Source organism: Sturnira hondurensis, unplaced genomic scaffold (assembly GCF_014824575.4).
Source record: "Sturnira hondurensis isolate 20B ecotype Veracruz unplaced genomic scaffold, ASM1482457v3 Scaffold0008196, whole genome shotgun sequence".
Classification (NCBI taxonomy): domain Eukaryota; kingdom Metazoa; phylum Chordata; class Mammalia; order Chiroptera; family Phyllostomidae; genus Sturnira; species Sturnira hondurensis.
In genome coordinates, this window is record NW_028080827.1 from 19,769,185 (window position 1) to 19,782,464 (window position 13,280).

General features: G+C 41.1%; 1 protein-coding gene across 2 annotated transcripts in view; it reads left to right on the top strand.

Moving 5' to 3' along the window:
• Window positions 1-13,280, top strand: part of IQCH (IQ motif containing H) — a 187,126-nt gene that overhangs the window by 78,727 nt on the left and 95,119 nt on the right. For both annotated transcript variants that reach the window (XM_037054202.1, XM_037054203.1), the window contains 3 exons: window positions 407-445; window positions 11,229-11,780; window positions 12,475-12,541. In XM_037054202.1, the coding sequence (XP_036910097.1) occupies window positions 407-445; window positions 11,229-11,780; window positions 12,475-12,541 (658 nt within the window). The remainder of the gene's footprint in view (window positions 1-406; window positions 446-11,228; window positions 11,781-12,474; window positions 12,542-13,280) is intronic.

Below are 13,280 nucleotides of genomic sequence, written 5' to 3' on the forward strand. Positions count from 1 at the left end.
AAAGCCTGTGATGCACCCAGCCTGTCCTAGAGCCAGAGGAGACCCCAGATCAGTCCCCACCATGGAGCAGCGTGCTGCACACCGAGAAGCCCTTCCTTGTAAATATTTCTCCATGGGTCCCATGGAAGTGGGACTTGGCATCTGGTTATAGTTGTTTTTGCAAATATTTACTTTGTCAAACTCTTTCTTCAAAGCTAGCAGGGCCTTTGGCAAGCAGACCATCACTGTCTGGGTTGGGGAGTGTCTGTAATTAGCTCCTGCCTTCATGGAAAGGGGGAATTGGCTGGTTCAGCAGGGGAAGCTGGGCCAGTGGGGTTGGGGGCCGGAGACTGTGTCTCCTATTTGTTTTGTAAAATTACCCATGAGAGTCATTTTGACTTAAACTGTGTCTCATTCTTCATTGTAGGGGAAAGGCAGAAGGTCAAGAGGACATCAGGAGAAGAAGGTCTGTAATTGGTGTGACTCGTTGAAATCTGGGGTCTGTCACCTGGTGTCCCTTCCTTCTGCTGCAGGGCAGAAGTATGGGAGGCCGTTGGACAGCTGGAGATGGTCACAACAGTTCTTTTACTCTTCTTTTAGAAAAGAAATTATATCATGTATTCAGAAAAAAATGGTTTATTTAAGGTGGAAAAAATGTTTTTCTCTGTGGGGACTGAATTACTTCTCAGGCTTTAGTCCAAAAATGCTATTTAGTATACTCAAGATTTGGCTGAGTCATTTCAGTCTTCAACCTCAATCTAAGATTTTCATCTTTTAAAAGTGCACTTAAAAGGAAATAAAATGTAAAAAAAGGATCAGTTGTCCCCAGTGTGCGCATATGGGTGCTCACACCCAGTGCATGTACGACTAAAACAAGGTAACACTGGAAAAATGAAATCGTCCCCACAATACAGCACGCACGTGCCAGCCGGGAACATTCCATGGGGCCATGAATGAGTGATGAAGGTTCTAAACTCAAAGTAGCAGAGAGCGGGATTCTCCTTTTACTAACAGATGGAGCAAGTCACTTCGATTCGCCAGGCCTCCCTTTCCTCTGGCAGATGGGAACAACGCCACCTTTCCCAAAGGCCTGCCATGAGGGTTCGAGGGCTTAATGGCACATGTGAAAGTGCTTTGCACCTATAAAGCTCTCCTTACCGTAATTCGTTGGTTTATTTTAAAGAGCATCTTCTAGGCCTCCCTTTTTCAGTGATCTTATCAATAAAAGTTTCAGAGGGAGCTAGATGCCCCTTCTCAAGGGGAAAAAAAGCCCACCTTTGGGGTCTCCTTATTTTCCTGTGGAGCCGTGACTGAACAGGGCCACATTTACAGCACTGATCTCCCACACAGTCCCGAACCCAGACAAATTGCTCCTAGATAAACTAATCAATGCAATTAGATCCTTCCTCTAGCTCCTCTTGACTTCTTGCTGTGAGGAAATTGTGAGCTTGCTTCTGCATTTAAAAATAGGATGTGCTTTAGGGATACAAAGGCATTATTTATCTGGAGTATTCATACGGCTAATGTTGATGGTGCATGCTGGGGACTAAGCCCCTTCCTTACCCGATGAGTGCTCACAGCAGCGGCCAAACCTGTGTGTTGTCACTGTCCCCAGGCCCGCACAGCTTGTAAAGGGCTATAGAGGGTCCAGATGACAGAGTAAAGTTCCAGAGTTTGTGGCCTCTCCACATCCCAGGTTCTCAATTCTTCCCACACCGTTAGGGACACTGTTCCGAACGCTTTACATGGAGCATCTCATTTCACAGCATCTCCATGCAGTAGGTACCATGATCATTTCCCTTTTACTGGGAGGACCTTCTCTGGACACAGAGAGGCAAAGGGCATCCAACCAGAAAGTGGCCAAGCCAGATGCAGAGCTGGGTTGGGTGGCTGGCTCCCAGAGCCCCAAAGCACTAGCAATTTTTTTAAATCACCATTATTTTGGATGGAAGTCTTTCTAGAAGATATTATGTCTCTGACCTCCCAATCTAATTTAATATTTCATTTATTTAATATTATGCATACATACAAGCAATTTCTGGTGTCTTTTTTTATTTGTTTCCCCCAATATCAGGACAGTGGTGGTCACCTGTGTTATGACTGCACCTGCCCTTTGGGCTCTGACTTTAACAGCCTTTTCTAACTTCTAGATCAGTTGACCAAACAACCAAAACTCAAGAAGCTGAAGGGTAAATTTGAGTCAGTCGGGCTCTGTACAAGGATCCAAGGGATAAAATAATAAACTGTAACAGAGTGTGTAGTAACTTCAAGGCATCTGAGGCCTTTATTTTCAGGAATCTAGTTTAAAGATTTGAAGCTGCTAAAATTGCCTCTCTCAGCAAGTAAATCTTTTTACTATCTCAAGGCAATCATGTTTACAACTATGTTAAGATCCACGTGATTCCAATTAATATTCTGGTAGTAAAAATATACTTTATGGGTAAAACAAGCAAATATATTTATTGGATGTAAAGGTCCGAGTTAAAATCATGACCATGTTTGCTTCTGGGAATGGGCTAATGTGCCTAATGTGTTGTTCCCTTTATTTAAATACATGTGTAAATGTATAAATAGTTTAAATACTATACATTTAAATTTTATATTATAAATATATTAATGTACTGTATTTTTTAAATATTGGAAATTTAGATATTTTTGTCTTCTTTACTTAAGAGCTATATGTTACATACGTAATATGTATTCTGTATTATCTGACATTGGGACTGCACAGTTTAACCTAATTCATTCTTGTGGAGATGGTTCTCGTCTGAAGGCGCTGCACGTTAAGGCTTTCCTGTCTTTGTGAGCCCCAGAGATACGTACACATCTAGAACAAAGACAACAAAAGGTTAACATCCATCCATGGCACTTTTTTACATTAATCTCTATACATTTCTGTATTTCCCAAACTTTTTCCAAATAAAACAAGAAAAAAATAAAAGAAAATCCTATTTCCTAAACCATACCCCTGCTGTAAAGTTTCCTTCTGTAGAAAGAATATGTTTGAGTGATTAATTTTAGTGTCAAATTTGGGCTCTCACTTCTCTTAGTCATTTTGTCAGAGTGTTAGTTTCTTCAGTACTTCCCAGACATACACTCTTGAACCTCTTGTTAGAAAACTGCGATTATGTTATAGGTGAGTCAGCTCTGTATTTTAGTCGAGCAAGATGTGTGGCATTGCACGTATCTCCCCCACCCAGCGGCGCCCTTTCACCCTGTCCATGTAAGATTAGACCAGATCAGTGGGGGTTTTTTGTTTTTTAAATTTATTTTTTAGTTTTATTCTAATTCTTGTTCAAGTACAGTTTTCTGTCTTTTACTCCCATCTCAGCCCACCCATCCATCCTTCCCCACCTCCCTCCCATTTCCACCCCCCCTAGTTTTTGTCCATGTATCCTTTATAATTGTTCCTGTAACCCTACCCCTTTAACCCTGAAATTCCCTCCCCTCTCCTCTCTGGTCATTGTCAGCCTGTTCTCTATTTCAGTGTCTTTGGATCAATATTTTTAAGGAGCTTCCACATCCCCTACAAGGCTCCCCCAGGGCAAGGAGAAAAGCTGAAGTTCCCAGTAGGTGGGCCAAGACTCTTGCGCCCACAGCTGCTGCATTAACTGTTTCTCCTCCTTACAGTCAAATTACATTGTTTTTGAACAAAGCTTTCCAGGCTTAAAAACATAAACTATGAAAACCTCCAGGTGCCATCTAGCAGCGGTTTGGCTTCAACAAGCCCCGTCTAGGGAGGAAGAAGCCTGCTTTCTGAAGAGTGCAGAGCGTCTCCCCAGTTGGATTTGTGATTCTGGAACAATCCAGTCTCCTTTCTTCTCTTATTCTAAAGGGTTTGAGAGAGGGAGGTCCGACTAAGAATTAGAGCTCTTTAATGTGGAGATAGAAGATGAGTTTTTTTTTTAAGTCTAAGGCTATTTTTTTCTCTCTTAGACTCACTTTCCCTCGTGAAACCTCGTTTAATTGATCATCCTAAAGTAAGAAGAGGGGAAAAAAATCTGAAAATAAAAGAAAAACTGTGGAATCTCGTAAAATCATTCTCCATTTTCTGTAATGTATTAGAAATTGCCACCCTCACACATGTATTTTTGAGCATGAAACTTTTGAATTAAAATTAAGCAGTTTTATTTGCAAAACACTTCTTCTTGTCTGAAGGAATTAACAAGAAAAAAACATATAAAATTGTTTTTACTTCTCTTCATAGCATCTTTAACTGTAAATTTGTATTACATGTAACTAATAATTTTACTTATTTACACCAGGAAAAGGTGAAATTATCAGTAAGCCACAAGATACAATCTTTACCTTTTAATTTATAATTTTCATTTATTGAATTATCATGACCTGAATACTCATAGAAAATTTAGAAAGTTCAGAAAGGAGAAAAAATGCCAAAATGTGCAAGAAATTTTTCTTCATAATACCACATATTTGAGCATTTGGCACACCCCTTGGTTGGCAACATAATGTGTATTCAACTGCAATTTTACTCTTTTCACCTAAAAATTTATCAAAGTCTTCACATATATAATTTAAAACTCTTCATAAAATATTTTAATGACCATGTAATATTCTGTCTTAAAGACATATAAGTTTCTTAGTCATTATTTTTGACATTAAATTATCAATGTGAAGTTATTATATTATAAATATTAATAAAATGATTAAATAATTTCTAGTTGTTCTCTGTTGTAAATAGAACTGCCATAAATATCCTTCATATGTGTACACAAATCTTTGCATTTAGGCTAAATCTTAGTGGTAGAACTCCTTGGCCCGGTAAGGACATTTTCAGATCCAAGTAGTCAAACTTCAAAACTCAAATTATGAGTTTTCAAATAACCTGTGTGATCATAGAACAGCTTTGTGCTATAAATCCAGGCCCAGTGGCTATGAGCTTAAATTTTACCATTCACTCACTCATTCGTTCATCTAATATTTATTGAGCTTTTAGCTCGCACCAGGCAGTATAGTAGGTACTGGGGACACAGCAGTGAACGAAAATAAGCCAAGTTTCTATCCTTGTGGGACTTATATTCTAGCGAGGGAGGCAGAAAATAAACAGATATTTAATATAATGCCAGGGAGTGACAAGTGCCTTGAATTAAAATAGAGCAGAATACACATGTAGGTATAGAGGGTGTGAAAAACCGGGGTGCTGTGAGAATTCTGCAAGTGTTGTTTAGTGATCTGTTATCAACAGACTTGCTATACACACACTTTTCCTCAGGAAAACTAATGTCAAGCTTTTCTTTGAATAGAGACCCTTTTGGAGCTTTCTCGTTTCCCTTTACCCACAGAGAAAATAATGATGTGACTTTTCGAAATAAACTAGGACTCGGGCTGCTTTTGATGCCCTTCTTGTCAAGTCCCCGCACTTATCATCGCCAGCAGGTTCCCCCATCGATCGTAATTGCCCCAAGTGGTCCTTAACGATGTCACATTCTCTCAGAGAATATTAGAAGGGTAGCAGAAAAGATGACATCAATGCAGCGGTAAAATGAAACGTTTCTCTAGAAAAGGAAATTACACATTTGACTGCAAATATACTCCATCTGTTAAAAAAATCGTCCTGATTTTGTTCTGTTTGATCTTCAACCAGAATTGATCCATTGAGTATTTTTGTCCCATAAGAATTTATCTAGTGAGCATCTTTTTTCTCCTAAGGAAGTGTTTCAGGAAGTCTTGTTTGAACAAAGATACCTTTCAAAGCAATTGCAGAAATTATCCCTAGAAAATTGCCACTGATCTGAGTGGCCTGTACACTCAGTTCTCTTCCTTTATATGTTTCCACTCAATGAGCTCTCTATTTTCGCTTTTTGTTCTCTTTCTAAAGGTTAAGGGCTCCGACTCTCACTTTTAATGGGCACTTAAGGCTTATGCTGTCTCTAGGTCCTACGGACGGAGACCTATTTTGTTGATTTGCAGACCCTGAAATACTGGGATATCACTCTTTGGGGTTCTCTGTCCATGATCATCTTTACAGCTGTTTCTTTATTGTGGCACATGAGTTGCTAGAAGAAGCTTCCTATCTAAAAGAGTAAAAAGAAAAAAAAATCCCTGGGTCTTTTTCATGGTTCATGAAGAGATGCTTGTCTTTGATTTGATGGCTCGACTAGCGTCAGGAGTTTGTTAAACAGCAGATACTCCTGTTTGGGTGGCACTTTAAGTCAGAAGGACACAGAGTGTCAAAGTTAGAAGTGCCTTGAGTGGTCCCCTAATGGAAACTGAAACTCCCCCAGGAGAAGTGACTTCTCAAGGCCACAGTGGGACGTGGTGACAGACTAGGTCCCAGGTTTCCTCACTTCAAATCCATCACTTTCCCACCACACTGTGGTTCATTAGCATGTTCATAGGGGTTAGTTTAACAGATTGCTTTGCAAATAAGAAAGAAACAACAGGTCAAGGCCAGGTTGACTCTGATGTAGGAAATGGTAGAAGGAGGGCTGAGCGTGGAGAGCACGGTTGGTAATGGGCCATATGGGAAGTTCCGGACAATTAGGGCCGTGGGCATTGGCGGTGTGTGGGTAGGGAATGACAGCCAGCTCTGTGACCTCGGACCACTCACTTAACCTCTCTGAGCCTCGGTTTCCTCTCCTCTGATAATAATAATTGCATAGGCTAAGGTGAGACATTGTGAATGATTCTTCATACATATTGTGATCGCCACAGCAACTGGATAGGGACCTCTCATTTTTACAGATGAGAGACGTTTAGGTTCAGAGAGGATGTTGTTTTATCCACTCAGGCTGCCATAACAAAGAGCGCAGACTGGGCGGCCTAAGCAACAACGCTTGTTTCTCACAGTTCTGCAGGCTGGGTGTGGTGAGAGTTCGCTTCCTTCTCTTCCTGGTTTGCAAAAGGCTGCATTCTTGCTATATTTTCACATGGTAAGAAGAGAGAGATCATCTCTTTTGTCTCTTCCTATAAGGACCCTAATCTCATCACGAAGTCTCCAGTCTTATGACCCAATTACCTCTCAAAGGTCCCACCTCCAAATATCATCCACCAAGGACTAGGGCTTCAACTTGTGAATTTCGTGGGGACACAAGCATTCAGGCCATGGCAGACTGTAGTTTAACCAAGAGTACATAACAGATAGTGAGAGAGCATGCACTTGATTCCAGGTTAATAAGACGTCAGGGCCAGGATCATTCCCCTGGGTCCATACTAGCCTGTTGAGTGTGGTGAAGGTGAGGCCAGTGACTTTCAAGATCCCTCATGCTTTAAAATTCAAGACTGTGATTATGCTGAGTCCCTGAATCCTGTTTAGTCAACTAATATCCCTAAATGTTGTATATGTCTTTCTAACATTTTAGCAAGCTGAGGTCTTGACATCTGTTCTGTATAAAATTTAACATGCTGTTGACCCTCAACATGTATAAAAGAACAATCATCACGGACGGTATCCCTGGTCTTCAGAGAGTAATGAAGACTCATCTCTGAGGGTCACTGCATTCATCCCCCAAACTAGACTCTCGCTTAGACCCATAATAGCAGGAGGAGCTTTTTTTTTCACACATTGGAATTGCCTACGCTATTACTGTTAGATACATTTGGGCATCTGAGAAACTGAACACCCAAACATATAAATTCAAATGTACAATAATTTAGTCTATCCTTCCAGGCAAATCATGCTCTAAAATTATCGTCCATGTTGGATTACCCCGATCACGTGACCATTGGCCATCAGGAGACCTTGGGGACATCCGATTCAGAGATCCTTGGCTCCAGTTTACTCCTGTGTCCGCATGCTGTCTGCACGTATGAAAAGACCATTTTTCATAAAGACATTCAGCTTAGAAGTGCGTGCCTTATTTTCTGGATTTTTTTCTTGGTGGCACTTACTTCTCAATTTTAGAAGGCCATTCCGGACCTGCCTCTTCTGCTTCACATCTGTGACTTACCCACACCTGCAGCTGTCATCCTGCTTCCTGCCCTTTGTTTTAGATTTGGAGTTTTTCCTAAATAGCTGCTCCAGGAACTCTCAAAGTTACCTCATTAGGAATTACAGCTTGCAAATGAAGAAGAGCATGTCTTCTCGAACACTAGTTGGCACTGTTCAAGCACAATACCAATAGTCAGGCTGTGGTTACAGGTTTGGGCTCTGTGTGGGCCAGGGAGCCAACCCCACTAGAAGGAAATGATGTGGCTACTGAGTAAGTGACAGTACATTAGGAGTAAGGCACATCTGGCACCAAAAAAGGAAGGGAAAGGAGAGGAAAAGAGAGAAGTAAGGAAAGAAAGGAAGGGAGGGAGGGAGGGAGTCCAGAAGGAAGGAAGGAAGGATAGAAGGAAGGAAATAATTGTAGACAAGTTCATGGAGATAAATGATAAAGGAAGAATAACAGAAGGAACCAAAATTTGAAGCATGGCGTGACCTTTAATCAGGGCTCTCGTTCCTGGCAGGCTGTGAAACAGCTTTGTCTCTACCTGCTCGATGGATCTCACAATGCTGATGCACTGCTTTAATTTGGGAAACCTTTCTCTTGAGAGACATGTCTTCTCTTGCTCTAAGTCTAAAGTGCTCCCACGTGTGGCATTCTCTGTGACAGATGTACTACAGTTATGCTTTAGCTGACTCCAAACCCACAGTTTCCCCGTGCCTGAGTGGTCTGTTTGATGTCCAAGAGTGTGTTTCCTTTGAGAACAGGTCTTTACCAGAATATCATCCAAAAGGTAGGGAGGTGTAATCCCTTTGTTCTCAAAGAGCCACTGTTAAATTTGTAACCCTATTGTCACCCCACAGCTACCCTTTACAAAGGTCTGCAGTGCGTTTGCTGGTGTAACTGAATGCCCCAGACCCACCCCATGGAACGGCACTGCCCTGGAGAGACGTAAGCGTCCTCTCCTGTCTTAAACTTCTCCCCGGGTTGCTCTATTTTCAACAGTGGCCCCAGTTCCACGTAGCTCTCTGTAAAGATAAGGAATTTCAAAATGTTTGCACATTTCCAAGGAGCCCAGAGTCTCTGGTAAATCTCCTGTCCATAGCTGTGCTCTTTGTAGGAGTCTCAGGGTCTTGTTGACAGAATCAAGCATGGGACTCCTGGCAGGACCAGCCGGCTCCACACATGGCCATCTGTGATCATTTTGCGTGTCTGTTTCTCGCTGATGAAGCACTGTCATTCTTCTCTGAATTTGAACCTCTGCACCCTCAGAACCCAGTCCCAGGGGAAGGCAGAGGGTGGCCCCGGGCCATTTCCCTGGGAGCACGTGTCACTTGTCCTCCGCCAGGAGCGGCAGCCTCTCCTGCTAGCACTGGCGTCTACTGAAGGGGACACTACTTCTCCAACTCTCTCAGGCCCATCCAAAAAGAAAGGGTTTATTTCCATTTGCCACACAGTTTGCGTTCTCTCTTGGCACTTGATTAGATGAGAAAAGGGCCAGCGTCCTGGTGAGAAGGCTTTTTTTCCCCATCACTCTCACACCTATAACAACTCTTAAATTAAAAGCATAAAAAAGCTCACTGCTATTTAAATTCCACTCCTAAAGTTCAAGGAAATGACCCCTTTCGGAGTTAACACTTGCTTTTTGGCATTTTTACTTGAGATGACAGTCTAATTATGTCCACTGTCTAGAACCTAGGAAAAGAAAAAGAATGCGAAGTTAAATAAAAAGTTTCCTGTTTGCTTATAGTGCTTCTGTTATTAATACATCTCTTGGCTTGCTTTTCCCTTCAATAGCGTTCTGCTTTGAGTTTGTTAGTTAATATCCATTAACATTTGTTTAACAAAGACAGAGTATAAACAATCTTCGATACAGTGATGCTCAACACCGGGCTGTGGCATAATGGTTATGGATACATTGACTGAGTGCTTTGTTTTCTTTGAGTCCTGTGAAAACTCTTCAAACTAAAGAGGGCAGTTTGGTAAAGATGGGCGTATACATCTGAAAACATTGGCATGTTGAAGACAATCTGTTCTTTAAATCTCTGAGCAAGAAGCAGTCAGCACAGCGAGTTGATACCTGGCTTACGGAGGAAGAGGTGGGGCCTGAAACATCTCCACCCTGCCCCCAGGAAGCTAGGAACCCCCAGACCTGGGGCAGAGTGTCTTTTCCTAGGGCAACAGGTTTCAGTAATGAAATGTAGTGGTTTCACAGTGGAGGGAGACACAAAAATTCTTTCTTTTTTTTTAAAGGTGTGTATGTAACATATATTGCTGTTGGGACCCAAACCTCTTCTGATTTTATTTTTAAAATAACATTTATTCAGTTTTTTTCCATACAGCAAAGTATAAAGGAGAAAAAGCTAGCCATCATCCTATTCTTAGAAAATCTATCTTAACATTTAAAAACAAAAGTAGTATTTTTCATGACTTGAAAATTCACTCTGCACAGCCCTGGCCAGGTTGCTTGGTGGGTTAGAGTGTCATCCGCGCACACCAAGGTGGTGGGTTTGATCCCCTCAGTCAGGGCACGACGTGCAAGAAGCAACCAATGAATGCATAGTGGAACAACTAAAAAAATCTATGCCTCTCTCTCTCATCAATTTAAAAAACCAATCCATATAGCTAGAAACAAAATGAAAAGCAAATGCTTCCTTGGTTTTGTTTGCTGTACGATTTCAGATTCTACCTGGGGACAGCTCCAGATATATCCCTAAGAAGACGCCAAATTTAAGAATAAAAGAACCTGTGTCAAGAGAACCCAACTCTGTGTGTTGGCAATGGTGACAACACCCAACATAATGCTTCCTGTATAATCACGTCTGGATACTGAGAGAAGGTGGCCGAGCTTCACAACGCTAGAAAGTGATGGCCTGTTAGATGCCAGAACAGACAGCAAAGCTCTGATGAGCGTACTTGAAGTTACCACCAAGAGTGCAAAGAAAGGCTCACCCTGTCTCTCAGGGTTGGTGGATCACTTATGAGTGAGAAAGCACTGACTTGCTTCCATTCATGCATATGTAAAAAGTAAACCGCCGAGATTATGGGGTCAGTTGACCATATCAAAGTGAACTAAATGCCCAAATTTTATATGTTCAGTTTCCTTGAGCAATTAAGTAACACTTTTATAAAAATGATAATAGCTTTGAATGACCTCTAAGATATTATTTTGGTGATGAGTTTTATGATATATACTGGCCAGACTTTCATATATGACATATAGTTACTAAACCAAAAAGAGGATCTATATTTTCCTACCACTGAATAATAAATGATGGTGTGATATTGTGTGTGTCTTGACCACTCCTTTAAAGAAGATCGTAATTCTATTTCATCTCTGATGACATTTTTCTCCCACAGTCCCTGAAAATCATATCACCTTCTGAAGCTCAGAAATCACCGTGGGATTATGACTTGTTAATTTATAATGGCGTCATAGACAAGACAGCCCCGGACTTCTTAGAATTCAAGGAATGCTTTAGTTCATCCTGGGGAAGTACTCTCTCTCTCTTAGAACACATCGAGAAGTTTCTCAGGGACTATGCAATACCAGAAGTCAAAATAAAAGGGAACAATTTGGTAGCCCTCCTTCCAGAATTTGAGCTGAAGAATAAACTTACCAAAAATGACCTTCTCTCAGTGGTAGAGAACCCAGTTCCCATCCAAAAGATACTAAACCTCCCTGGGCAAAGGTACAAGGGCCAAGGTGGAAAGTTAAAGGCTATCAGCAAGATCCAAGCCACGTGGAAATGCTACAAGGCCAGAAAGTTCTTCCTGACGTATCGCCAGCGGAAGTGGGCATCAGGTGTGATCGCCATCACGTGGCTCCTGCATTGCCATAAGACTCGAATGAAGAAGATCCTGGAGGAAGCACGTGAAAGACACCTGCAGAATTTCCGCCTTCGAGCCAAGGTACACAAGGCTGCCAGCTGTTAAGGCAGACCTCTTTTTCTAAACATTTCTTGCTTGAACGATTGCAATACGATGTCTCTTTATCTTCCCTTTCTCTCTCCAATCACCTTCCCCGTCAGCCCCCCCTTGCCTCCCACTCTCCTCCTTGTGTGATGCGCAAACATTGCATTTGTTTGTACCATACATCATATTTTAACCCTAATCAGAAATCTGCAAACTCTGTCGCAATTTTTCTATAGAAAAAAAAAAGTCCCTTCACCTTGACTATGGTGGTCTGTCAGAAAATCAATGGTGTAACTGCATTAACTTTTCTCCCTATATATACCTCCTGGCACTTTAATTTGCTAAGGAAAAAAAATCCTGTCTTGTCTACATTGCTGTCACCACTTTGTCAGAAAGTATTTAAGTTTGCAGACAGCCTTTTAATTAGTGCTCACAATTTCATTTATGTTTGCTTTCTCTTTTTTTCATTCATATTCTGTTAATTAAGTGAGCTGCCTCTAATCTTCCCCTGCCAGTAGCATCATGTAGCCACCTAATTAAATTAATTGGGGAAGATGTTTTAAGTATGTAATTAAATCAATTAATATAATTTATGCCTGGCTTAACTGTACAGTGGAAAAACAGCTGAAGTTTGACTAGATGAATCCACTACAGCCTCCTGTCACTGATCAATGCTCTTCTTGATTTTTAGCATCTGGCAGCCAACTGGAATCGCATCAGGACCTCCAGGAGGACTATTATCCATATCCCATCATTAGGTATAACACTTTTGCCTGCAAATCTATCAGCAACCTCTATTACCCACCACATTATGGCTCCTTGATTGAGTTCAAGGAAGGCCCCTTGTTTTATTCAAATTGGTCTCGGCAGGAAAATGTTCTCGACATGATGAGAGTAATAACACAGGGCCCTCGCTCGAAACGGCGTTTAATTTGGGGATTAAGCAAATAAAGTCATTATGTGGGGGCTGCTATTCAGTGGAGAGGTGATTTGCTGTAATTCGCTTTCATCTGTATGAAATGAACTAAAAAGTTGTATTTTTCCCCCTGAAATAACAGATAATGTTTTCTATCTTCTTTAATGATAGAGGAACACAGGCTTGTGTGTGTCATTGCTGTTATGCCAATAAGCCAGGATATTGCTTGTACACTGTTTTTAATCAAATGTGCAGTCAAAATGATAAGCTACATTCTCTGAAATTATTTAGTTCTAATTACGAGCAGATGGGATGCTTTATTTGCACCTAGGGCGCCTGAGCAAAAGGAAATGCTGTGTGAACAAGAATAATTAAGAAGTTGAATAGTGTTTTTTTGCGCTTAAATAATCTGCAGTTTCATGTTAATTAGCACTAATGTAATTATTTAATTACATTTATGAATTGGGGAACTTAAAAGCTGTTTTCTACAACACGGTAGTAAAATAGGTGTGCCAACATGACATGGGAAATTTCAGAAATTTGCATGGGAAGTTCTTTTAAAACACGAACTGCTGTCCAAA